The 27888-nt window shown below is 34.0% G+C and overlaps 1 protein-coding gene across 2 annotated transcripts in view; it reads right to left on the bottom strand.

The window, feature by feature from the left end:
- Positions 1-267: 267 nt before the first annotated feature.
- The window catches only part of LOC129282529 (uncharacterized), a 74590-nt gene continuing 46969 nt past the window's right edge, over positions 268-27888 (bottom strand). For both annotated transcript variants that reach the window (XM_064115457.1, XM_064115458.1), the window contains 11 exons: positions 23226-23393; positions 18414-18572; positions 17289-17453; positions 16184-16342; positions 15064-15228; positions 13962-14117; positions 12837-13001; positions 11736-11891; positions 10625-10792; positions 9571-9738; positions 268-462 (listed from right to left, as the gene is read on the bottom strand). In XM_064115457.1, the coding sequence (XP_063971527.1) occupies positions 361-462; positions 9571-9738; positions 10625-10792; positions 11736-11891; positions 12837-13001; positions 13962-14117; positions 15064-15228; positions 16184-16342; positions 17289-17453; positions 18414-18572; positions 23226-23393 (1731 nt within the window). In that variant the 3' untranslated portion in view covers positions 268-360. The remainder of the gene's footprint in view (positions 463-9570; positions 9739-10624; positions 10793-11735; positions 11892-12836; positions 13002-13961; positions 14118-15063; positions 15229-16183; positions 16343-17288; positions 17454-18413; positions 18573-23225; positions 23394-27888) is intronic.

Genomic DNA, 27888 nt, shown 5'->3' with positions numbered 1-27888 from the left:
GGATTCGAACCCACGACCCTGTTTGAAAGGCGAGAGTCAGAACCACTAGACCAACACGCGATCAGGTTAAGTACAATCATTATGTTCCTCATAATTATAAATTAGTGCTGTAAATAGTTATTTCATTTACATAACCAGTGTAGGTACAATTATCATATGCCCGGAGCATATTTCTACAAAGCCATTTCATGACCAGTTTAGGTACAATCATTTTATTTGTCATACATTTATAAATGAGTTGGCCCATTGTAATGATCAAATTAATGAGCAGTATAAGAACTGTTTATACATTGATCATATCTAGGTTGTATCAGTCTGAGTGAAGAGGTCACCTTTACCTTAATAAGTTTATTAGTTCACCTACCCTACCTCGTCACCGACTGCTTGTAAGAATGATTGAAGATCCTTCTGAGGCTTTCCATTGAACATGAAATTTCCTTTACTGATCTGAGGCAAAGAACCCTGAAAGAATAGAAGCATCATTGGAAATAATAATTCACCAAATCATTTCTTTATTCTCATTATCATAATGCTCAAAATTGTATCATGCATAGAATATACCTTTCTTCTTTTATATAAATTTTATATAGGTCATATCAGGCGCGGATCATTAGTTGGACATTTACAGGGGGATGATTAATGCACGCGAAGGTTGCCAACACTTACAGAGAGTGCAAAGCATGCTCCATAGGGGTGCAGAGCACAAAGTTTTTGATATCTCCTCAACTTCACATCAAAAGAAGACGTCTCTTGCGTCTCTAGAAGAAAATTTAAACGAGGCAAATTTTGAAAATAGTGATGAGGAAGAGAACAGGAGGAAGATCTGAGGACAAAAAGAAAATAGAGAGAGAGAGAGAGAGAAACAGAAGAGACAGACAATGCAACATGAATATAGTGTTTATCACAATAAAATTACTCAATATGATTATCTGGTGTTTTGTGTCCTTTTTATACTGTTATGTATCCTCTTAAATTTCTCGATTGTTATTGTCTAAAAATTGACCATCTGAAATTCATGGAAAACCATATCAAAGAACTTCAATATTTCCTTGCATTATTTTGAGTTTTCAACACAAATAACCTTTGCTTACATTGTACATGTAGAAAACAAATACAATTTTCATGTATCACCTACGACCTACTTTCAAGAATTGAACTTGCCACTTACAATTCAGATCTTTTATCATTAAAAGAATTGACCTTCTGTGTTATTTGACACACATTGTTTTTACTGTATTAATATTTTTCTTGCTTTAATACTCCATAGTTCTGATGGAATTAAATGTTCAGCTTTTGTAAGAGTTATAATCATTTTGAAATTGATAAATATATACATCAATACATGTATCTATTTTCTTTTTATTTTCACATCCTTTATCATTAAAAGAATTGACCTTCTATGTTATTTGACACATTGTTTTTTACAATCATTTTCTTTCTTTAATACTCCATTGTTCTGATGGAATTACAGCTTTTGCAAGTTATAATCATTTTGAAATTGTTTCCAACATCTAGCAATTACATTAAAATAGAACTTTCTGTTTTCTCAATAAATTAAACATACCAATGCTTCCACTCGCCAATGGAAGTCCCCCCCCCCCCCCCGGGTTCTCATCATTTCATCAAACAGGATACATGTAATTTAAAAATTCCACCACTCTTTCCTATCCTTACTCCTCCATCTTTCTTTTTCTCAATATCTAATAGTCTCCCAAAACAGTATACGATGCCCCCTTTTTATCTTTACATCTATCATTCTATATTGTTAGACAAACTTTGCATCATCAATCCTTTTTCCATCGTAAACTGTTATAAAATCTAAATTTAAAGTTGACTGTGATATGGGTCTCTTAAAAAATGTTTCCCTTTCTGAGACTCACTAAATAATGACCCAAAATGCACTTTAAGAATAAGCATTAATATCTGAAATAGACACCTAGATGTCAGTGAAGGCAATAGTAATTAATAATAAACATTCCTGATACCTTGAAGCAATGTAAAAAGAGCTCACATTGTTCTCTAAAGGTTGGATGGTTTATTTGATAGAATGTTAAATTTATCTTTTGAAAATAAACAAGATGATGCCCATCTACACTACCGCTCAAAGGTTTTGGCATCGGTACTCACCCATTAACCGTTCCGAACATCGGTTAGTGAACGGAGAGCGGTAAGCGCCCGCTGCCCGAAGTTCGGTGCCGCACCGCTAGCTCACCGCTGGCTTACCGAAGGCTTACCTCGGTGCAAAACCGGAGCACGTGCTGAGTCTACGAGCACGATAGAAATCCATGTGCGCAGCTCTTGACCGAGTGACCCAGTTATAACTTTACGTCTTTGGCTTAAAGGACGAGTAGATTCTCTTTCCAATGTTTATTTACGCAGCCAGCTCCATGGCTTATTTTCCAGTGTTTAAGTTATCAATGACGTCTTCCGTTTAAAGGAAGATTAGATAATCCTTTTTTATCTTTTATTTTATCTTTTGTTCTCCAATTCTGTAATTTTGTAAAACTTCAATCAGGTACGTATTTCATTCAAAGAACGAGTATTTTTATCATTTTCTGTTCATCAATTACGTGTTTTTTTATTTCATCAGTTACGTCTTTTATTAAAAGAAAATTCGCTTTCCATCATTTTCTGTTCATTGTTGTTTTTTAATCAGTAATACGTCGTTCATTGAAAGGACAAGAAGATCTAGATTTGCTAACCATCATTTTCTGTTCATCAATTCTGTGGGTTTTTTATTTCATCATTTACATCTATTAATAAGATTTCCGCCATTTTCTATTCATAAATTCTGTATTTCTTATTTCATCAGTTACGTCGTTCATTTGAAGAGCGAGTAGATTTGCTCACCATCATTTTTCTGTTCATTCATTTTTTTTTCCATTTAATCGGTTACGACGTTCAATCAAAGGACGAGTATAATTCAGATTTGAGTTGTATTATGGAGTTATGAAATAGAGATTTAGAATCAAGTTATTCTAACAGAATTAATTATATAGTTATAGAAAATTTAAATAAAAAACAACCTTTGAGATCCGAAATCCATTAAGTAATGAACAGAGATGACCTTATTTGCTAAACATGTTTTGTTTATCAATTAATGTGTTTATTTTAATCATCAACGACTTTTATTTTTAATCGTAGAATATTTACTCTCAATCATTATTTTTTCTGTTCAATTCTTTATTTTCATTTTATCAGTTACATCGTTCATTGCAAGAACAAATTTATTCCCTTTCCATCATTTTTAGTCCCATCAATTCTGTGTTTTGTTTTCATTGTTTCATCAGTTACGTCGTTTATTCAAAGAAACGCTTTCCATCGTTTTTTGTTCAACAATTCTGTATTTTTATTTTACCAGTTACATCGTTCATTCCAAGAACCAATAGATCCCCTTTCCATCATTTTTCTCTTCACTAATTATATTTTTAATCAGTTACGTCGTACATTCAAAGAACGAATATAGATTCGCTTTCCATCATTTTTCTGTTCATCAACTCTGTCGTTTTTTTTATTTATTAATATTTAATCAGTTACGCTGTTTATCCAAAGGACGAGTGGATTCGCATTTTCTGTTTATCTATTCTATGTTTGTTTAATTGTCTTTTCAGCTACTTCTTTCATTCAAAGAGCATGTATTGCCTACCATCAATTTCTGTTCATCAATTCTGTTTTTTTAATCAGTTGTATCCGTCGTTCATTCAAAGAACGAGTAGTTTTACTTTCCATAATTTTTCTGTTCATCAAGGCAGACATTGTAACTATACCTTGCAACACTTCTTTAGGGGATTTGAATAGTAAGATAATGGAAATGATCAAAACAAATTTTCAAAGCCTTCATTTTCTGAAAATAATAAATCGTTCAAAAATAACTGATAAGTAATTTCCTATATATTTCCAAATTTTCCCAACATAATAAAACATACTTTCAGAAGATATCATTTTCAAGAGACCAAACATTTTTATGGAAAGAGGGGTGCGATATTCCAAAGCTGGTATCGTATCGTAAAAAATGTGATAGGCCTATCCTTATTTTGGTGTAGGTATTTGTATTTTTGGGTGGAATTCTGATTGATTTTAAAAATATTGTGTTTGATATGATGAGTGTTAAGTCATATCTACTGGCATATATAAACTGATCAATTTCATCCTCATTAATGTTGCGACATAGATCCCAACCGCCCTTCAAAACATTATCATATTTTGTGCGAATAAATCTTTCATCCACCCAACTAATGTATAGTGAGTGGAATACAATCATGTGTACAACTTGTTATAAAGTTTTGTATATTTTTCTAACTGCGGATCGAATGCTGCGTGAGAGAGAAGAATATTGGGGATAATGGGAAATATAGGAGAAGATGACGAAAAGGACAACACCATATTCCGTACGTCCGACCGGGACATTCATACAATTTTCTGTCCTTGATTTCTTTTACTTTTGACAGTCTGTGCACTGCAAAAAACTGCGGTGTTAAATCAACACCAGTCCGGAATCTACATATGACCACACTAGAGAAGTGTTAAAAACAACATCGGTTTGGTTTTGGACTAATTCCAAATATGCGTTTATACAACACCAATTAATATTAATACATCGATTTAATTTAAAGCCGGTGTTGTTTCAACACTTCTCTCGTGTGGTAATATATTCCAGACTGTTGTTCAATAAATACCGCAGTTTTTGCAGTGTGGTCAGTTTATGAACATGAAGTAAAACTTGATAAAAAGGGGAATCGGACGTACAAAAAGGTTGATAATTATGGAATTGCCCAAAAGGAAGGGAAATGAGAAAGAACTAGGTTCAGGACATGGCTAAGAAGTCGAAGAAATTATAAGGAAAATAAAAAAGGAATAAACTACAAAAGAGGAGAAAGAGAAGAGGAAGAAAATATTTTACACTGTGCAATGATCTCAATCATAATGAACATCTCTTTTATTGCAGTAAACGTAGTAAATGCGTTTGTTTCCGAACAATTTTGTTTTGGTGCCTTTTAACTTCAAGATCTCAAGTTGTAACGCATGCACCGTTGTAAATTCACCCCCCCCCCCCCTCAACACCAACCTGCACCGTCACGGTCACAAAATAACTAAAAATCATCACTTTCCCGTACGTCTTCGTGTATCTCACATGATGTACAATCTAAGTATCTACATGTTCAAATAAGCTTTCGAGAGGTATGGAACCCCCCCCCCCCCGTGAAAAACCAGAGATTATCCAAAGTGACGAGGGGCAATCAATACCAACCAATTGAGAAAAGGGGTCAATTTACCAGGAATTAGCAGATGGGGGGGGGGGGCGCGGTAGACTTTTTTTGACTAGCAAAATGGTAACCATTCTCGGAAACACTTGGCAACTCAAGAATTTTCTGACAATCAAGCACAAAGTGATTGAATGGTTGCGGGCAGGAATGGGGTGGGAATATGCCCTCCCCCCTCCACCTTGCTCCCCAACCGGCGCCTCATTACAAACATTCAATAGTTTTTAAGAATCAACTGGAATCATACGAAAAAGGGAGAATCACAAATCACACATTAACTTGAAAAACCATTAAAAAACTTACGATCGGACATATTCTCACTCTTTGACGCCCCCCCCCCCCTCTCATCTCGCATTTTAATAGGGGGAATACCTTAAAATGAATGAAGTTGATCTGTAGTTGATACACTCGATAAAATGCATTGTACATCACATGCAAATCACATACACGTGCCAGATTCTCTCAGCCCATACACCACGCTCAGACATAAACATCAACAATGGAAATTTCCATTACTGGTCAAGAGCCACGTGTTGCATGTTATTTAGTCCATAGATCCAGGGACGTGAGAGGGAGACTAACATGCATGGAGCTAAAATAGCTCTATGCATGTACATTGACTCCACGAAAATGCACACTTGTCACAACACGTAATTCAAACAAATTAGGTCCGGACACCCTACTATTAGAGTAGTCAGACCAAATGAGAATTGGACTAACCAAATGAGAATTGGACTAAGTGGGTGAAGCCCGAATGTTGTTAGCCCAAAGTGATATTAGACCAACCTAGTAAACCATAGATGTACAAGAAAGAACAAACAAGGGTTTCCAAATATCAATATGGAATTCACAGACGCAATTTTCATCTCCATCAATTTATTATTAAAGCACCCGCCGTCTTCCTCGATACCATATATTTCGATTACCCCCAAAAATGTATGACATGTAAATTAGCATCAGGCTTCGTTCGAATGAAAAACGTGGTTCATGCATATCCCATGCATATCACATGCAGTTAGCTTTACAAATTATACATTAGATGTACATGTAAGAACAAGGGTTTCAAATATCAATATGGAATCCACAGACACACTTCATTTTCATTATTTTTTATTAAAGCACAATCGTCTCACCATTACAATATTTCGAATAAAAAAGATGCATACAAATTCAGCATTCATCAAACTAAGCTCCGTTCGGTACGAGCATTGTTGCGTCACAATGCAGCTCTAATTACGTGCCCAGCCCATCGGAATCGAACCGTTCCGTGCGTGCCGCTCTCTCTTCCCCAGCGGTGCCTCACCGAAGCGTCACCGCTGGCTAACCGAAGGCGGATCGCGGTCTCTCGACGAAGCAGAAAACCGCGATGAAGGATCGAGGTTATTTTCCGATGGCTCTGCTGGCCTTACCGTTTACCGTACCGATGTGCCAAAACCTTTGAGCGGTAGTGTACATGTTTAGTAAATGTACACAGTAATTCCTAACATTTAACAGAGATGTATAAAATTCAGAGTTCACATGTCATTATCCACAGGATAGAGTCTCACTTACTTTCTTAAGTTTTATTTTTCATCCCAATTGTTTATATACACTATGTAAAAGTGTCTGGGAGATTCCCTAAAATGTGTACAAGCCATTCACATTTTTTATCATGTTAATTACATTCATGTACATGATCCCCTTCATTTGACTATTTCTGACTTTGGTTGACTACAAGGTCAAGTACGCAATAATTGTAAACATCTAGACAAATGGAATGTAAATTACTTTCTGGAGTTTACTGGTTGGTATAGCATAATGGATTGCACCATTAGTTCAACATGAATAGCTCCATGCATTAAAACAGATCATGTGCATGTATAGTGATTGTCTTTGTAGAAAAATCATGAATATTTTTCTTTTACAAAGTTCACAATTTGAAAATTCTACAAAAAAAAATAGTTCCTTTCTCTAAAATATTGGATTTCATTCTAATTTCTATTCAGCATTATTAATTGAAGTCGCTGGTGTATAACATCCAGGAAGTAGGACTGTGATTCATTTAGGGCACTTTATTAATATAGAATACAATATTTAATCATGGTTAACCTTAATATAACCATCAGAGACAAGCACTCAATGTAATTTTTCAAACTGTTCATTGCAACATTTGATACTGGGTAAATATCCATTTCTTTGCTAGACCTACAAATTTTGCTCCTAGTATTTACCAAACAGAATTAATAAACTATTTGAAATTGATATTTAAATACCAGGGTAGTAAACTATCCTGTACTAACACTTCAATCCAATTAGCAGCCTGTCAATATCCACTATCCTATTTCATTCCTATTTCAAACAAACTTTATTGAATGACTATTCATAAATTATAATATATCCTATAAAGCAAAATAAACAAAGCAAACAAGCAAAACACACACACACACCCCCATAACCAATGCATAACATAGTATAATAACAACTCTTTTAATTTTAATAGCCGATCAAGGCTTCACATTTAATTCATAATCGTAAAATCAATGTTACGATGATAAATTAAAGGACAAGTCCACCCCAACAAAAACTTGATTTGAACAAAATGAGAAAAATTCAACAAGCATAACACTGAAAATTTCATCAAAATTGGATGTAAAATAAGAAAGTTATGGCATTTTAAATTTTTGCTTCATTTCACGAAACAGTGATATGCACATCTCAGTCGGTATGCAAATGAGGAACTGATGACATCACTCACTCATTATTTCTTTTGTACTTTATTATATGAAATGTTTTTATTTTCTCGTCATTGTCATGTGAAATGAAGTTTCATTCCTCCCTGAACACGTGAAACTCCATCATTTTAACATTTAGTGCTTCAGGCAAGGAGGTCCTAATCGTCAAATTCGTAAAAATTGAAATATTTTATAATTAAAAAAAAAAAAAAAGAAATAGTGAGTGACATCATCAACTCTCTCATTTGGATGTAACTGGCTCATTCATATAACTATTTTGTTAAAAATAAGCAAAACTTTGAAATATCATAACTTTCTTTATATTTTACATCCGATTTTGATGAAATTTTCAGCATTGTGCTTGTCTGATTTTTCCCTATTGATTCAAATCAACATTTTCTGAGGTGGATTTGACCTTTAACCGAAAAAAAAAATAATTACCGTAAGTAACGGTGTATTAACCGCACCTTTTTCTCGGCGGGACATAAGCAAAAGTCGGGGGTGCGGTTTATACACGGTGACGGGTCTGAGCCCGCCCGCGTAACCCCTCCCGAACATGGGAGAAGTCTGCCAGTTCACAACACATCGAGTGGCCGGGCGTAGCCGCCCAGTGCAATGTCGTTTAGAGGGGTATGAGCCGCGGGTAATGGGAAGCGATTATTATGATCTTAATCAAATACTGTCGATAACAAATGCACTCACCTTCATGACACTAATTTCGACTTTATTCTCGATTCAAAGCAGCGAAGTTCCCTGGCTAAGATCAAAGAGACGCAAAGCATTCTCGGTAATAATTCGTCACAGCTGAGCGAGAGCCAAGAGCTAGCTCTAGCTTAACCGCTTGCGTTGTATTGTGGTTTTAGTGCGACTTAAGCTGGCGCTATTCATTTAATTTAACCCCTCAAAGTCCCGTTTGGCGCCAGCTTATTTTTTTCTTTCCCGTTTGCTTTTCAAAAGATACCATGTACACCGTGCACCACGCACGAGAGAGAAGGCACGAAGCCGTCAAACAACTGGAAAAAATACTAATTTCTTTGTTTCTTGAACCTTCCTGTAATCCCGTATCCAAACTTCATGCTAAGACATCGAATGCTAGACAAATTCTGAAAGTGATTGTGAGTTTGTGATGCAAGAAATGTGAAAGACACAGATCATAATTTGATAAGATGTACTGGTAGTGGTACCGTATCGAAGTTTGCAATGTACATGTACAAGAACGGCAGTGCTGTGTGTGTGTACACTGACTGTGAGGTGAGTGAGTGTGTAATTAGCCAATTTTGGCGGGGCTTTTCTTTCTTGCTAACATTTGTAGATGAATTGATCAAGAACAGCAGATTTATGCATAATGGTAATCTCTTTGAATACTTTGAAATCTTTAACTTAGTTTTTGTTTCTTTGTACCACAAACATGCATATAAATGTGTGAGGATTTTTTTTTTTTTTTTTTTTTTTTTTTTTTTTTTTTTTTTTTAGTCCAAAGTTGGGGGTGCGGTTAATACACGGGTGCGGTTAATACACCGTTACTTACGGTACAAATATAAATCAAATTAAATGACAATCTGATATAATGACCAAAAAACCCTGTTTGTAACACATACCTGTATAGATGATGCTTTCGTTTTCAACGTATGGTAGAACTCTCTGTTCAAAGACCTCAATGTTAAGTCAGTAAGATTGGGCATAATACACAGTGCTTCTGCTAGGTTGCTGGGTAAGATTGTTGACATTGTTGACAAGTACAATGCTTCCAGAGTAAGCTTTCTGACCTATGGCAATGAACACACAAAAATATATCTTTCATAACACACAAACACACACAAGATTTAAAATAACATTAAAACTATTCATTTTTAATGTAAATCTATTAATTATGAGTACTATATTCCTTAGCAATTGAGATGTATTCTAAAGAAATATGTCATCAGACACCAACTCACTAAACATAGGATGAGTAGAACAAAAACATATTTATTGTCTTGCCAAAAGATATATGTAATGTTGATTGAAAAACATTAATTTGAAACTTATGTCAAGTTGAAAGGCAGGTATTTATCTTCTACAATATGTGAGTCAGCAAGGAAACAGTATGTTCATATTCATATCCATTTTCCATTCCAGCTTTTACCCTGCATACCATCTCAATCTAAACCACCTAGTCATTGTTCATTTCATCCTATTGTTATGTTCCATGTATACACTCAATGTAGCTCTCACTGTACTGTATACATTGTATGTATCATGGTCAATATCACTCTCATACACATGCCACATGCACCTCTGATATTCAATGATCTACTTTCTCTCCCACCTTTTTGAAGCTGATATTTCTCTTTATATCTTCCATGTATACCTATTTTATGAAGAAATATCTTGTAAAACTGACTGACGGACAAAGTTGTAAACAATTCTTTATTTCTACATCAATCATAACCAAACACTTGATAATATAACAATTTTTTAATCACAGCATACCTGTGCATTAGAGCAAAATTTCCAAAACATTTACTCATCTAGTCTCCTTTATTGTACACCCCTAAATAGTATTAAAAAATATGTTCTTTTATGTATATAACACAATAATATTAGATAGACATGTTTTCATTATTTCATCTTTTCAAACATGGTGTGAGAATAAAATAAAGGCAAATATACCTTCAAGGTTGAAGCCTTCTCATTCAGATGAGAACATAACTCCTCCTCTTCACAAACTCCTCTCAGTATCAGGTTAGTCAGGTTAGGTAGGGAGCATAAAGCTTCTGCTAGGTGATGTGAAGAGGCTGATGATAGAGGCTCGTAATTCTCAATCTGAAGAGTATGGACCTACATGTGTACACACATTGATCATTAAACATACATGTACATATCAGATGGTATGATCATGCTGTAATGCTTCAAGTTAAACTGGTTCAAAAATGTGTTGATAAGGCTAATGTTTGCATCACAACATAACATTTTAGCATCCATACCTGTTTAGGCTTCACAGCTTTTCTGTTGATGTGTATTTTGTTTATAAAAGACATTTTAATACCTATGAATTTTGAAAGAAGGAATTATTACAGGTAATATCTGTCCCCTTATTCTACATTATAGCATCACTTTCAACAATTTCTGAGATATCATGAAATGATTAATTTAAGATCATACATGTGAAGACTATAATAATCTCAGATACTCTATGATATGTTTGTTACTCCATATTTGTTTTCTATTTTCAGTAACCTTTGACCCTGCATACCATCTCAATCTAAACCACCTGGTCATTGTTCATTTCATCCTATTGTTATGTTCCATGTATAAACTCAATGTAGCTCTCACTGTACTGTATACATTGTATGTATCATGGTCAATATCACTCTCATACACATATCACATGCACCTCTGATATTCAATGATCTACTTTCTCTCCCACCTTTTTGAAGCTGATATTTCTCTTTATATCTTCCATGTGTATTATCATATTAGAGATGACTAGGAAGAATCACATATGGATAAAGTTAAAAAGATTCCATGTTTCTACATCAACCATATCCACACTTGGAAGATATGAACATTTTTCCAAAAAAATTTACAGCATGCCTGTGGACTCTAAACCAATTTAAAAAAAATCATCTAGTCTCTTTTATTTACAAACTCTCAAACAATCCATCTAAATAGTATAAAAAAACGTGTTCTCTAATGTGTTTAACACTATAAAAAAACAAAAAACACTGCTTTATTCCATATTTTCAAACATGTTACGAGAATAAAGTAGAAGCAAGCATACCTTCAAGGTTGAAGCCTTCTCTTTCAGATGAGAATAGAACTCCTGGTCATAAACTCTGCTCAGTGTCAGGTTAGTCAGGTTAGGTAGGCAGCATAAAGCTACCAGGTGATGTGAAGAGGCTGATGATAGAGGCTCATCAATATGAAGAGTATGGACCTACATGTGTACAAACATTGATCATTAAACATACATGTACATATCAGATGGTATGATCATGCTGTAATGCTTCAAGTTAAACTGGTTCAAAAATGTGTTGATATAAGGCTAATATTTGCATCATAACATAACATTTTAGCATCCACACCTGTTTAGGCTTCACAGCTTTTCTGTTGATGTGTATTTTGTTTATAAAAGACATTTTAATACCTATGAATTTTGAAAGAAAGAATTATTACAGGTAATCTCTGTACCCTTATTCAACATTATAGCATCACTTTCAACAATTTCTGAGATATCACAAAAATGATCAATTTAAGATCATACATGTGAAGACCATAATAATCTCAGATACTCTATGATATGTTTGTTCCTTCATATTTGTATTCTATTTTCAGTAACCTTTTACCCTGCATACCATCTCAATCGAAACCACCTGGTCATTGTTCATTTCATCCTATTGTTATGTTCCATGTATACACTCAATGTAGCTCTCACTGTACTGTATATATTGTATGTATCATGGTCAATATCACTCTCATACACATATCACATGCACCTCTGATATTCAATGATCTACTTTCTCTCCCACCTTTTTGAAGCTGATATTTCTCTTTATATCTTCCATGTGTATTATCATAAGAGATGACTAGGAAGAATCACATATGGATAAAGTTAAAAAGGTTTCCATGTTTCAACATCAATCATAACCAAACACTTGAAGATATGACAATTTGTCGATTACAGCATACCTGTGCATTAAAACCAAATTTGAAAAAGAAATCTCATCTAGTCTCCTTTATTTATAAACACTCTCAAACAATATTTCTAAGTAGCTTGAAATATGTTCTTTAATGTATTTAACACAATAAAATTAGATAAACACTTTTTCACTATTCCAAGTTTTCCAAACATGATGTGAGAATAAAGTAAAGGCAGACATACCTTCAAGGTTGAAGCCTTCTCTTTCAGATGAGAACAGAACTCCTTGTCACAAACTCCTCTCAGTGTCAGGTTAGTCAGGTTAGGTAGGAAGCATAAAGCTTCTACCAGGTGATGTGAAGAGGCTGATGATAGAGGCTCGTAATTCCAAATCTGAAGAGTATGGACCTACATGTGTACAAACATTGATCATTAAACATACATGTACATATCAGATGGTATTATCATGCTGTAATGCTTCAAGTTAAACTGGTTCAAAAATGTGTTGATAAGGCTAATGTATTCATAGATGTATTTCACAACATAACATTTTAGCATCCATACATGTTTAGGCTTCACAGCTTTCTGTTGATGTGTATTTTGTTTATAAAAGACATTTTAATACCTATGAATTTTGAAAGAAGGAATTATTACAGGTTACCGGTATCTCTGTACCCTTATTCAACATTATAGCATCACTTTCAACAATTTCTGAGATATCATGAAAATGAGCAATTTAAGATCATACATGTGAAGACCATAATAATCTCAGATACTCTATGATATGTTTGTTCCTTCATATTTGTATTCTATTTTCAGTAACCTTTTACCCTGCATACCATCTCAATCTAAACCACCTGGTCATTGTTCATTTCATCCTATTGTTATGTTCCATGTATACACTCAATGTAGCTCTCACTGTACTGTATACATTGTATGTATCATGGTCAATGTCACTCTCATACACATGCCACATGCACCTCTGATATTCAATGATCTACTTTCTATCCCACCTTTTTGAAGCTGATATTTCTCTTTATATCTTCCATGTGTATTATCATATTAGAGATGACTAGGAAGAATCACATATGGATAAAGTTAAAAAGATTCCATGTTTCTACATCAACCATATCCACACTTGGAAGATATGAACATTTTTCCAAAAAAATTTACAGCATGCCTGTGGACTCTAAACCAATTTAAAAAAAAATCATCTAGTCTCTTTTATTTACAAACTCTCAAACAATCCATCTAAATAGTATAAAAAACGTGTTCTCTAATGTGTTTAACACTATAAAAAAAACAAAAAACACTGCTTTATTCCATATTTTCAAACATGTTACGAGAATAAAGTAGAAGCAAGCATACCTTCAAGGTTGAAGCCTTCTCTTTCAGATTAGAATAGAACTCCTGGTCATAAACTCCACTCAGTATCAGGTTAGTCAGGTTAGGTAGGCAGCATAAAGCTACCAGGTGATGTGAAGAGGCTGATGATAGAGGCTCATCAATATGAAGAGTATGGACCTACATGTGTACAAACATTGATCATTAAACATACATGTACATATCAGATGGTATGATCATGCTGTAATGCTTCAAGTTAAACTGGTTCAAAAATGTGTTGATATAAGGCTAATATTTGCATCATAACATAATATTTTAGCATCCACACCTGTTTAGGCTTCACAGCTTTTCTGTTGATGTGTATTTTGTTTATAAAAGACATTTTAATACCTATGAATTTTGAAAGAAAGAATTATTACAGGTAATCTCTGTACCCTTATTCAACATTATAGCATCACTTTCAACAATTTCTGAGATATCACAAAAATGATCAATTTAAGATCATACATGTGAAGACCATAATAATCTCAGATACTCTATGATATGTTTGTTACTCCATATTTGTATTCTATTTTCAGTAACCTTTTACCCTGCATACCATCTCAATCTAAACCACCTGGTCATTGTTCATTTCATCCTATTGTTATGTTCCATGTATACACTCAATGTAGCTCTCACTGTACTGTATATATTGTATGTATCATGGTCAATATCACTCTCATACACATACCACATGCACCTCTGATATTCAATGATCTACTTTCTCTCCCACCTTTTTGAAGCTGATATTTCTCTTTATATCTTCCATGTGTATTATCATAAGAGATGACTAGGAAGAATCACATATGGATAAAGTTAAAAAGGATTCCATGTTTCGACATCAATCATAACCAAACACTTGAAGATATGACAAATTTGTCAATTACAGCATACTTGTGCATTAGAACCAAATTTGAAAAAGAAATCTCATCTAGTCTCCTTTATTTATAAACACTCTCAAACAATATTTCTAAGTAGCTTGAAATATGTTCTTTAATGTATTTAACACAATAAAATTAGATAAACACTTTTTCACTATTCCAAGTTTTCCAAACATGATGTGAGAATAAAGTAAAGGCAGACATACCTTCAAGGTTGAAGCCTTCTCATTCAGATGAGAACAGAACTCCTGGTCACAAACTCCTTGTAGTCTCAGGTTAGTCAGGTTAGGTAGGAAGCATAAAGCTTCTACTAGGTGATGTGAAGAGGCTGATGATAGAGGCTCGTAATTCCAAATCTGAAGAGTATGGACCTACATGTGTACAAACATTGATCATTAAACATACATGTACATATCAGATGGTATTATCATGCTGTAATGCTTCAAGTTAAACTGGTTCAAAAATGTGTTGATAAGGCTAATGTATTCATAGATATATTTCACAACATAACATTTTAGCATCCATACATGTTTAGGCTTCACAGCTTTCTGTTGATGTGTATTTTGTTTATAAAAGACATTTTAATACCTATGAATTTTGAAAGAAGGAATTATTACAGGTTACCGGTATCTCTGTACCCTTATTCAACATTATAGCATCACTTTCAACAATTTCTGAGATATCATGAAAATTATCAATTTAAGATCATACATGTGAAGACCATAATAATCTCAGATACTCTATGATATGTTTGTTCCTTCATATTTGTATTCTATTTTCAGTAACCTTTTACCCTGCATACCATCTCAATCTAAACCACCTGGTCATTGTTCATTTCATCCTATTGTTATGTTCCATGTATACACTCAATGTAGCTCTCACTGTACTGTATACATTGTATGTATCATGGTCAATGTCACTCTCATACACATGCACCTCTGATATTCAATGATCTACTTTCTATCCCACCTTTTTGAAGCTGATATTTCTCTTTATATCTTCCATGTGTATTATCATATTAGAGATGACTAGGAAGAATCACATATGGATAAAGTTAAAAAGATTCCATGTTTCTACATCAACCATATCCACACTTGGAAGATATGAACATTTTTCCAAAAAAATTTACAGCATGCCTGTGGACTCTAAACCAATTTAAAAAAAAAATCATCTAGTCTCTTTTATTTACAAACCCTCAAACAATCCATCTAAATAGTATAAAAAAACGTGTTCTCTAATGTGTTTAACACTATAAAAAAAACAAAAAACACTGCTTTATTCCATATTTTCAAACATGTTACGAGAATAAAGTAGAAGCAAGCATACCTTCAAGGTTGAAGCCTTCTCTTTCAGATTAGAATAGAACTCCTGGTCATAAACTCTGCTCAGTGTCAGGTTAGTCAGGTTAGGTAGGCAGCATAAAGCTTCTACTAGGTGATGTGAAGAGGCTGATGATAGAGGCTCATCAATATGAAGAGTATGGACCTACATGTGTACAAACATTGATCATTAAACATACATGTACATATCAGATGGTATGATCATGCTGTAATGCTTCAAGTTAAACTGGTTCAAAAATGTGTTGATATAAGGCTAATATTTGCATCATAACATAACATTTTAGCATCCACACCTGTTTAGGCTTCACAGCTTTTCTGTTGATGTGTATTTTGTTTATAAAATACATTTTAATACCTATGAATTTTGAAAGAAAGAATTATTACAGGTAATCTCTGTACCCTTATTCAACATTATAGCATCACTTTCAACAATTTCTGAGATATCACAAAAATGATCAATTTAAGATCATACATATGAAGACCATAATAATCTCAGATACTCTATGATATGTTTGTTACTCCATATTTGTATTCTATTTTTAGTAACCTTTTACCCTGCATACCATCTCAATCTAAACCACCTGGTCATTGTTCATTTCATCCTATTGTTATGTTCCATGTATACACTCAATGTAGCTCTCACTGTACTGTATACATTGTATGTATCATGGTCAATATCACTCTCATACACATATCACATGCACCTCTGATATTTAATGATCTACTTTCTCTCCCACCTTTTTGAAGCTGATATTTCTCTTTATATCTTCCATGTGTATTATCATAAGAGATGACTAGGAAGAATCACATATGGATAAAGTTAAAAAGGATTCCATGTTTCGACATCAATCATAACCAAACACTTGAAGATATGACAAATTTGTCAATTACAGCATACTTGTGCATTAGAACCAAATTTGAAAAAGAAATCTCATCTAGTCTCCTTTATTTATAAACACTCTCAAACAATATTTCTAAGTAGCTTGAAATATGTTCTTTAATGTATTTAACACAATAAAATTAGATAAACACTTTTTCACTATTCCAAGTTTTCCAAACATGATGTGAGAATAAAGTAAAGGCAGACATACCTTCAAGGTTGAAGCCTTCTCATTCAGATGAGAACAGAACTCCTGGTCACAAACTTCTTGTAGTCTCAGGTTAGTCAGGTTAGGTAGGAAGCATAAAGCTTCTACTAGGTGATGTGAAGAGGCTGATGATAGAGGCTCGTAATTCCAAATCTGAAGAGTATGGACCTACATGTGTACAAACATTGATCATTAAACATACATGTACATATCAGATGGTATTATCATGCTGTAATGCTTCAAGTTAAACTGGTTCAAAAATGTGTTGATAAGGCTGATGTATTCATAGATATATTTCACAACATAACATTTTAGCATCCATACATGTTTAGGCTTCACAGCTTTCTGTTGATGTGTATTTTGTTTATAAAAGACATTTTAATACCTATGAATTTTGAAAGAAGGAATTATTACAGGTTACCGGTATCTCTGTACCCTTATTCAACATTATAGCATCACTTTCAACAATTTCTGAGATATCATGAAAATGAGCAATTTAAGATCATACATGTGAAGACCATAATAATCTCAGATACTCTATGATATGTTTGTTCCTTCATATTTGTATTCTATTTTCAGTAACCTTTTACCCTGCATACCATCTCAATCTAAACCACCTGGTCATTGTTCATTTCATCCTATTGTTATGTTCCATGTATACACTCAATGTAGCTCTCACTGTACTGTATACATTGTATGTATCATGGTCAATGTCACTCTCATACACATGCCACATGCACCTCTGATATTCAATGATCTACTTTCTATCCCACCTTTTTGAAGCTGATATTTCTCTTTATATCTTCCATGTGTATTATCATATTAGAGATGACTAGGAAGAATCACATATGGATAAAGTTAAAAAGATTCCATGTTTCTACATCAACCATATCCACACTTGGAAGATATGAACATTTTTCCAAAAAAATTTACAGCATGCCTGTGGACTCTAAACCAATTTAAAAAAAATCATCTAGTCTCTTTTATTTACAAACTCTCAAACAATCCATCTAAATAGTATAAAAAAACGTGTTCTCTAATGTGTTTAACACTATAAAAAAAACAAAAAACACTGCTTTATTCCATATTTTCAAACATGTTACGAGAATAAAGTAGAAGCAAGCATACCTTCAAGGTTGAAGCCTTCTCTTTCAGATTAGAATAGAACTCCTGGTCATAAACTCTGCTCAGTGTCAGGTTAGTCAGGTTAGGTAGGCAGCATAAAGCTTCTACCAGGTGATGTGAAGAGGCTGATGATAGAGGCTCATCAATATGAAGAGTATGGACCTACATGTGTACAAACATTGATCATTAAAGGACAAGTCCACCCCAACAAAAACTTGATTTGAATAAAAAGAGAAAAAATCAACAAGCATTACACTGAAAATTTCATCAAAATCGGATGTAAAATAAGAAAGTTATGACATTTTAAAGTTTCGCTTATTTTTTACAAAATAGTTATATGAACGAGCCAGATGAGAGAGTCGATGACGTCACTCACTCACTATTTCTTTTGTATTTTATTATATGAAATATGAAATATTTTGATTTTCTCGTCATTGCCATGTGAAATGAAGTTTCATTCCTCCCTGAACAAGTGGAATTCCATTATTTTAACATTTTGTTCTTCAGGCAAGGAGGTCCTAATCATCAAATTCGTAAAAATTGAAATATTGTATAATTCAAACAATAAAAAACAAAATAAATAGTGAGTGAGTGACATCATCGACTCTCTCATCTGGATGTAACTGGCTCGTTCATATAACTATTTTGTTAAAAATAAGCAAAACTTTGAAATGTCATAACTTTCTTATTTTACATCCGATTTTGATGAAATTTTCAGCATTATGCTTGTCTGATTTTTCTCTATTCATTCAAATCAACATTTTTCTGAGGTGGACTTGACCTTTAAACATACATGTACATATCAAATGGTATGATCATGCTGTAATGCTTCAAGTTAAACTGGTTCAAAAATGTGTTGATAAGGCTAATGTATGCATCACAACATAATATTTTAGCATCCATACCTGTTTAGGCTTCACAACTTTCTGTTGATGTGTATTTTGTTTATAAAAGACATTTTAATACCTATGAATCTTGAAAGAAGGAATTATTACAGGTAATCTCTGTACCCTTATTCTACATTACAGCATCACTTTCAACAATTTCTGAGATATTACAAAAATGATCAATTTCAGATCATACATGTGAAGAACATAATATTCTCAGATACTCTGTGATATGTTTGTTACTTCATATTTGTATTCTATTTTCAGTAACCTTTTACCCTGCATACCATCTCAATCTAAACCACCTGGTCATTGTTCATTTCATCCTATTGTTATGTTTCATGTATACACTCAATGTAGCTCTCACTGTACTGTATACATTGTATGTATCATGGTCATTGTCAATTACGCAATGGACATAATAGAAGTCTTTCCTCTTTGACCACATAAAAAAAGCTTTTTCAATTAGCAGTGAGACAAACTGAGAAACCCCTCACATACAACCCTGCCCATTCACTTGTACACACTCTCATTCAAATCAACCATCTAAGAGTCACTCTCACTACCACTCACACTCCTGCTCTAGCAACCATTTGCATTACAAAGAAAAGCGAATTGCAGCTCCTGTATATCTGAAATGAAAAAAAAAGTTACAAAGAAGGGTAGTTTTCTGACATGAATAAAGTTAAAAAGATTCCATGTTCTACATCAACCATATCCAAACACTTTATTTTCATTATATAACTTTTCTGTTTAAGTGCATGTACATGTATTTTATGTTAATACTAAAAACCTCTGAATATTGAAAGAATTAAATTTTTCAAAATCAATTATCTCGGTTATTTACTGTTGGCATTATATAATATAAACTGCCTTATTCTTGTGGAAGCGCAGTGGTGTATCAGTTCCGACTCTCACCTTGTAAATCAGAGGGTCATATTTTCGAATCCCACCATGGCCTAGCGTCCTTTGGCAAGGCATAAATCAACACTTTGCCACTCTCACCCAGGTGCTAATTCATTGAGTACTGGTAGGAAACAACCATCATTGTGGTTGGTTATAAGTAGAAGTGCACCTATAAAAACAGGCTGCTTTAATAAAGATTAATTAAGTGAACGGGTAATAATAATTGTGAAGCGCTTTGAGAAGTCATAGATTGATAAAGTGCTATATACCAAATATTATTATTCTGAAAACAAATTTGGATAATTTACAAGTTTACAAAAGCCTGTAATTGATGTGACCTATAATTACTTTTCAATGCAAAGAACTTAATAATTTCAAGCAATCTTTCAAGAACAACATGTGCTGCTACTGCATGTCTACATAGATGTATTCCATTTTCAGAATTAAGCCTTCACCCTGCAAACTATCTCAATCCAACCCACCTGGTCATTTTTCATTACCTTCACTCTATGTATATGTATATTCCCTATACTGTAATACACACATGTATCATGGACATTGTCATTCAATATCACTCTCATACAAATACCACATGCACCTCTGAAATTCAATGATCTACTTTCTCTCCGACATGTAACTTTTAAAGCTAATATTTCCCTTTTTAACTTCCATGATTATGAAGTATCATTAATTAAAATATGTCTAGGAAGATATGGATTTTATAAAGTTAAAAACGATTCCATGTTTTTGCATCAATTAGATGTTTTTGCGTCAAAACACTTGAAAGTATATTTTAAATGACAGCATACATGTGCATTAGAACCAGATTTAAAAAAAAATCTCATTTAGTCTCCTTTATTTATAAGCACTCTCAGATAATATTGTCTACATACATGTAGTACAAAAATTTGTTCTTAAATGTATATTTTATCCCTATACAATTACATTTTTCTATATTGTAACGTCATAAAAAGGGCAGCTGCCCAAAATAATACATAATATAAAATGCATAAATTTCAAATATCTTAACGGTTTGTGATGATTTATTTTCACCAAACGATATGAAAAGAATTTACTAGCATATAACATCAATCAAATATTTAATAATAACTTCATTTATTCATTATGATGGATTTTTCTTGAACCTTCAATATTTTTTTATATTTTCTGTTATTTTATTCAACTTTTTGTCAGGGTGAACTTCCCTTTAAACATGATATTTGTTATGTTCTTCCTTGTACATACATCAGTATTTTATCAAAGATGTATGAAAAGAATCATGAATCGGTATTAGTCAGTTACTTAATATATAGGCCTACATAATTATGTAAACCTGTGTAGCAATTATAACCTGGTCCAGAACTTCATAACAGAATAAGCTGGACACTAAACCTGTGCAGTACATGTAAAACAAAAAAATATCCAGGATATTAATTCAAATTTTGTTTGTTATTTAAAACAATCTAGAGGGTATGTTATAATACATATTTGATAATAATAATACTTTGCATTTATACAGCGCTTAACACAAAGGAACAATGTCACTAAGAGCTTTACAGAAATATCATTACCCCGGTCAACGGATCCTTGCATGCCCGCATACAATGTATGCACCTTCTCCACTCCCTGAAAAGCACTCCAACAAGAGTTCTAAGACTCTATTGCTAGGCATACTATTTATAGGCTTTCGCATCCTACCGGGTACCCATTTAATGCCTGGGTGGAGAGTGGCAAATTGTAGATTGACACCTTGCCAAAGGACGCTAGGTCATGTTGGGATTCGAACACGGTCAGAACCGCTACACTACTGCTTGTAAATGTACATGTACAATGTCTTTGTCCATCAACTATCCATTGTAATCTATTTAAACGTTTCTTTCTTTCTCTTTTTACCAAGAGCTTCATAAAAGCAGAGCTCTACATGTAGGTTGAAAGATTGGCCCCAGTAACATTATTTACAGATTGGTGCTAATCGCATTAGTACTACTACACTATACCTCATTTGATATGTCTGGTCCGAGCAAAGCTCCATCACAAACCATCAATGTGATTATATGCTACATTTGCTTTGTTTTAGCTTCCTAATATAGAAATAATAGATTGTTAATATGCCTGGCATTATTACGCTGTTAAGGTTATTACGGCATAAGGACTGATTTCTTTTCCCTTCTCTTTGCCCTCTCCCCTCTCTCTTTCTCTCTTTGTCTCTCTCTCTCTCTTCTTTCTCTTTATTCCCCTCAACCTATTTTCTATCTTACTATGTTCGATACCCTTTCTTCCCATCAGTCATTGTTCCTCATTCTCCCCATCTTGATCTCTTTTCAAGCTCCCATTTGCCCTTCAAGTTTCTTCTCTAAGATATGAATACTAAATTCTAACCATTCTTGTTTCTTCATATACTTGTATTTGCATTATTTATATATTTTTGGCATACCAATATGTTAGTACAATTATGAATTCATGTAAAAAAAAATCGGAACAAAATAAGTTAAACCACATGTTAGCATCTCCTCCTCCCCCTTCTCCTTACTTTACTATGAATTCCGTTATGAATAAAATTGACTCGTTATAATCCATGTGCATATTATCGCTTGCTTTATGTTTATGTCCATGTATATTCATTTTATGTTGCCCTGTATACTGTTCGTCTAAAACAGATAAACTGGGCTTATTGTAAGTGTTGCCCTTTTTATCGATAAAAGGTAGTTTATATTTTTAAAAATCATTTTTTTTCCAAATTGGTTGTTAAATCATTAATTTGTCTTACATGCATCTAGGAATGTCACTATAAAAGACTGGCATAACAAATCACTATAATGTAGGTAACTTAAATTGTGATCATATAAAGTCATCAGCATTATATAAAGATTACGATACATAGACTAAAATTATAGATCACTATTAGTATTGTTTTTAGCACTGTCATTCTCATTATTACTATCATCACTCATCTTCTTCTTCCTCCTTAAAAATTCTAACATCAACATGACCATCTTATTCTTTAAGATGAATTTCTACTTACTGTGGCTGTCCTTCCTTCTCTGGCAAGAGTTTCATAGAAGGTAGGGTGACATCTTGCAATCAGATGAACATCCCTTAGTGATGGTGCTGAGCATATCATCAATGCAACCTCTTTTGATATACCTGGTCCATAGGAAGGTAAATTAGATCTACCAATATGCATATTGATCTGAAAGTAGAGCAATACATCACAATTACATTATTTTGATTGCATTATTTGGTATTTACATGTATTTATTTATTTATTATTGTCATTGGGTTCAGAATTATTGTTTTTATTCAAAGTGAAAAATCATATTTCATTTTCAATATCAATAGTAAGTTTTAAACACGTGGAACACCTCTGGCAGTCTCGCCTGCATGACACAATTTGATATAGCAGCAGTGCTGCCTTTGAAAACGGCTAATGAATAATTATTCACAGAAGAAAACACTTATTATGATAAAATATTATGTCGATTGACTCAAAATGACCTTTGACAATGATCATGTGACCGAAGACATGCAAAACAATCATTCATACTTGATAACCGGATGTTTCATGAGCTTGATCCAAAAACATTCTAAGTTATGATACCATGCAATTATACTCCCAACACGGCCAGAGGTCATTAACCTTTAAATGACCTTTAATCTTGGCCATGTTCCTGAAATGCGCACAGGGTATTTAGGGATACATTGCTGCACTTTTATAGAATTCCCAAGAATGTACTGTAATCTGTTTGGTCCAAATCGGATCAAATGATATTCAGCGAATTGCACTATTGCATCCAAAATGCACTATCCTGCACTCTGACGACAGAGTGCAGGATAGTACGAGTTCTGGAATTATATAGAATTATCTAGAATTTTGATCAAATATAGCATTCAGGGCAAATCAGTAACATGGGTGAGGGGGGGGGTTGTATAAAACAAACAACGCACACATTCTTGTGCATAGAGGATGTAAATAATGAACTCTGTGCTCAACTCGCCAAATGGATATACCGAACTCAGTCCTGCAGACCTCGGTGCGGTATATCCATTGACTCTTCTCGCACATCATTTATTATTTGGCCCTGCATGCAAGCGTTTACATGCATTATTTGTATAATGTCCAACTTTCATGAACTAGATACATGTACATAAACCAGTCAGTCCGCAAGCCCTGAAAAAGTGGCTTCTTTTATCCAAGTGATATTCATGACAAGAGGGTTTTTGCATAGTTAATGAGCTTGGTGCGAACCAAAACACCTCTTTTTATTCGGCCATTGCTGCTCTAAATATTGACCAAATTTTATGTTTTTGGTATCTTTGTAAAGAAGAAGAATCATTCTTTTAGGTCATGTGTTTGGATTTTTAAAAGAATGTTGTAATATAGGAAAAACTTTTGATCTAAAACATGAAACAAAATATTTTTTTCATGCAACAAAAGTTGTTGTTTTCACACTTAATTTCTGTTTGGGCACAAATGATTTTTAAATCATGATAAAGCTGAAGATCTTAGCTTTAATATGATATAATTTTTATAAGAAGATATATTTTAGATGGGTCAGCAGCCAGCTTTTTATAGGCCAAGTACATTTTGCAGCTCAGAAACAAGAATACTGCGCTCTGATTGGTCATAGAGACCACCCACCCACGCAAATTCCAATGTTTCCCACACTGGGCCTCTGCAAGGTCACACTCACCATGTGGTAATCTCTTCAAATTACCCGCGCCTGTTTGTTTTGAAAACAGTATTCAGCCAATCAGAACTCTGGATTTTATGTTACTCAGAAATTTCAGAAATCTCGTCTTGCATCTTGATGGAAATAACTGGCTGCTGACCCATCTAAGAGATGCCACATATTAAGAGTGACATTGTAAGAAAGTATAGAGTATGAGCTTTCTGATGATATAAATAATGTTGGTGCCTAAAACACAAAATGTTGCACAATTTGCAAGTGAAAACAGAGGAAGAAAATTCTGTTTGATGCATCTTTTCAGGTAAAAAATTCACTTATTTATACCAAATATTTCATTCAAAGAAATGACCAATATAAAAGGGTAACATTTACTCTTGCCCATGGTACAAAAATAATCAATATTACTCAAGGAGAAAGTGGTTAAATTCTTTGAGAAAGAAAGTCTCACAATTCACGAGATTTTGCAGGGACATGAATTCAGCCACGAGAGGACTTGGATAAATCTTGCTCATTTGCTCATTAACACAGGGGCTTGCGGACTGACTGAAACTGCTAAAGTTTATGACATTTCCACAAATACCCCCAACATTACCAAAGTTTGTTGACCCTAAATGACCTTTGACCTTTGGTCATGTGACCTGAAACTCGCACAGGAGGTTCAAGGATACATGATTGCTCTTATGTTTAAGTTTCATGAACTAGATCCCTAAACTGTTAAAGTTATGATGACAATTCCTCAAAAAAAGAGACAACATTATTATTATTATTACTTATTATTTGTACTGCGCTTTTCCCATTAGGCCCAAAGCGCTTACAATGAATAAGATGTACTATTTCAAAAACTACAAAGTACGAAAGAGGTGAGTTTTTAATGACTTTTTGAAGATTGCTAATGATGGAGACTGTCTAATTATTAGTGGCAGGTTGTTCCAGGATTTTGAAGCCGATACCGTAAAAGTTCTGTCACCAGCTAATGTACGAGTTAATGAATATGTGAGGCGAAGGTGATCACTGGCTGATCTAAGAGCCCTAGTTGGTGTATACAGATTCAAGCAGTTACTTAAATACTGTGGAGCCTGTTTATTCAATGTTTTGTAGACAATCGAGAGTAATTTGAACGTAATTCTCTGTTTAAAAGGAAGCCAGTGAAGAGAATTAAAGAGTGGTTGGGAAGGATGATCCCGGGAAACCTGTAAAATTAATCGTGCTGCCTAATTTTGTAGTCGTTGAACACGGACTAATTGATTAGAGGAAATTGTAGAAAGGAGCCCATTGCAATAATCAATACGAGACAGAACCAATGAACGAACAGCCTTGTGACAGGCAGACTGGTCAATAAACCTTCTGATTCTAGAAATGTTCCTTAAATAAAAAGTGACTGTGCTACAGATATGAGAGATATGGTACGACATTGACATGCGGGAATCAAATATGACACCAAGGTTCGTATTTTTTCTGATGGTCTAATGAGTGTACCATCAACATCAAGTTGAACATTTGGAAGATTGCGCAAGTTATAAGTAGAGGCCGCAACAAAAAATTCAGTTTTATTATCATTAAGTTTTAGTTTATTCACTACCATCCACTGTCTTATATCTGATATACAATTCTGGAGTTTAACCAGTGCATTATTGAGAGCTCCAGGAGTCTTCAGATCAAAAGAAACATATAATTGTATGTCATCAGCGTAAAAATGATAATTGATACAGTGATTTCGGATGATATCACCAACTGGAAGAGTATATATTGAGTAGCCTATGGGTCCGACTATTGACCCCTGAGGGAGTCCAAATTCTAGAGTTATGGGATTTGACAATGTGCCATCAATATCAACTTGCGAAGTCCATCCAGACAGGTATGATTGAAACCAAGATAAGACTGTGGACCTAATGCCTATTCTATTGAATAACCGGGATATGAAAATGTTATGATCTATTGTATCAAACGCGGCAGATAAATCTAACAGCACCATGAAAACTACATTATTAGAGTCGAGAGAAAACATGATGTCATTTTTTACTTTGATCAGAGCAGACTCGGTGCTGTGACCTGGCCTATAGGCAGATTGGAGAGGATCAAGAATATTATTAGATTCAATATGATTAGTTAATTGAGTACATGCCGCCTTCTCGATGAGTTTACCTAGAAATGATAAGTTTGAGACCGGTCTATAATTACTGATATCGTTTACATCCATCCCTGATTTCTTCAAAAAAGGTTTGATGATTGCTGAATGTGCTTGAAAATACCTGTGGAAAGAGATTGATTGATTACATTTGTGAGCAATGGTAACAAATGGACGATGTTTTCTTTCAAAATCCATGTAGGAATGGGGTCAAGACGAGAGGATTTAGTAGCAGAAGACATAATTATTCTGGATACATTTGACTGAGAAAGCACCTGAAATTCTGTGAAAAGTGGAATAGTTTGGTTTTCAATATCAATAAACTGAATGTTAACAGGTACAGTACATGCATCAAGTTCAGCTCTTATTCTCTTTATCTTGTTGACAAAAAACGAAGAGAATTGATGAGCTAATCTGGCTGCAGATTCATATAAGGGAAGTTGATTCGACTTCTTGTTTAAAAGTGAATGAATGATCTGATATACCTCCTTGACAGAACACCAACCTAACGTATCTTTCAAGAAATCTTCTTTAGCGGTATCAATGATTTGGCATACATTTCTATTAGCTTCTATGAACAATGTGCGATCTGAGTCCAGTCGTGTTTTACGCCATTTACGTTCTGCTTTACGTCGGTGCTGGCGAGCAACAAGTACAGACTGATTAAACCAGGGTCTACGTCGCTTCAGAGGGCGGGACTTGGTTGAAGATGGTGCACAGGTATCCAATACCCTAGTGACACCGGAAACATACCAGTCAAAAAGAGACACATTATCTAAATCTTCTGGCTGAGATGAAACTAAATCAAGTAAAGCATTACTGAATTGAGCTTTATCAATCTTGCGGTAATTACGTAAGGAAGAAGTAACAGA

Source organism: Lytechinus pictus, unplaced genomic scaffold (genome assembly GCF_037042905.1).
Source record: "Lytechinus pictus isolate F3 Inbred unplaced genomic scaffold, Lp3.0 scaffold_61, whole genome shotgun sequence".
In the NCBI taxonomy this organism is placed as follows: Eukaryota; Metazoa; Echinodermata; class Echinoidea; order Temnopleuroida; family Toxopneustidae; genus Lytechinus; species Lytechinus pictus.
This window is presented reverse-complemented; position numbering and strand designations above follow the sequence as displayed.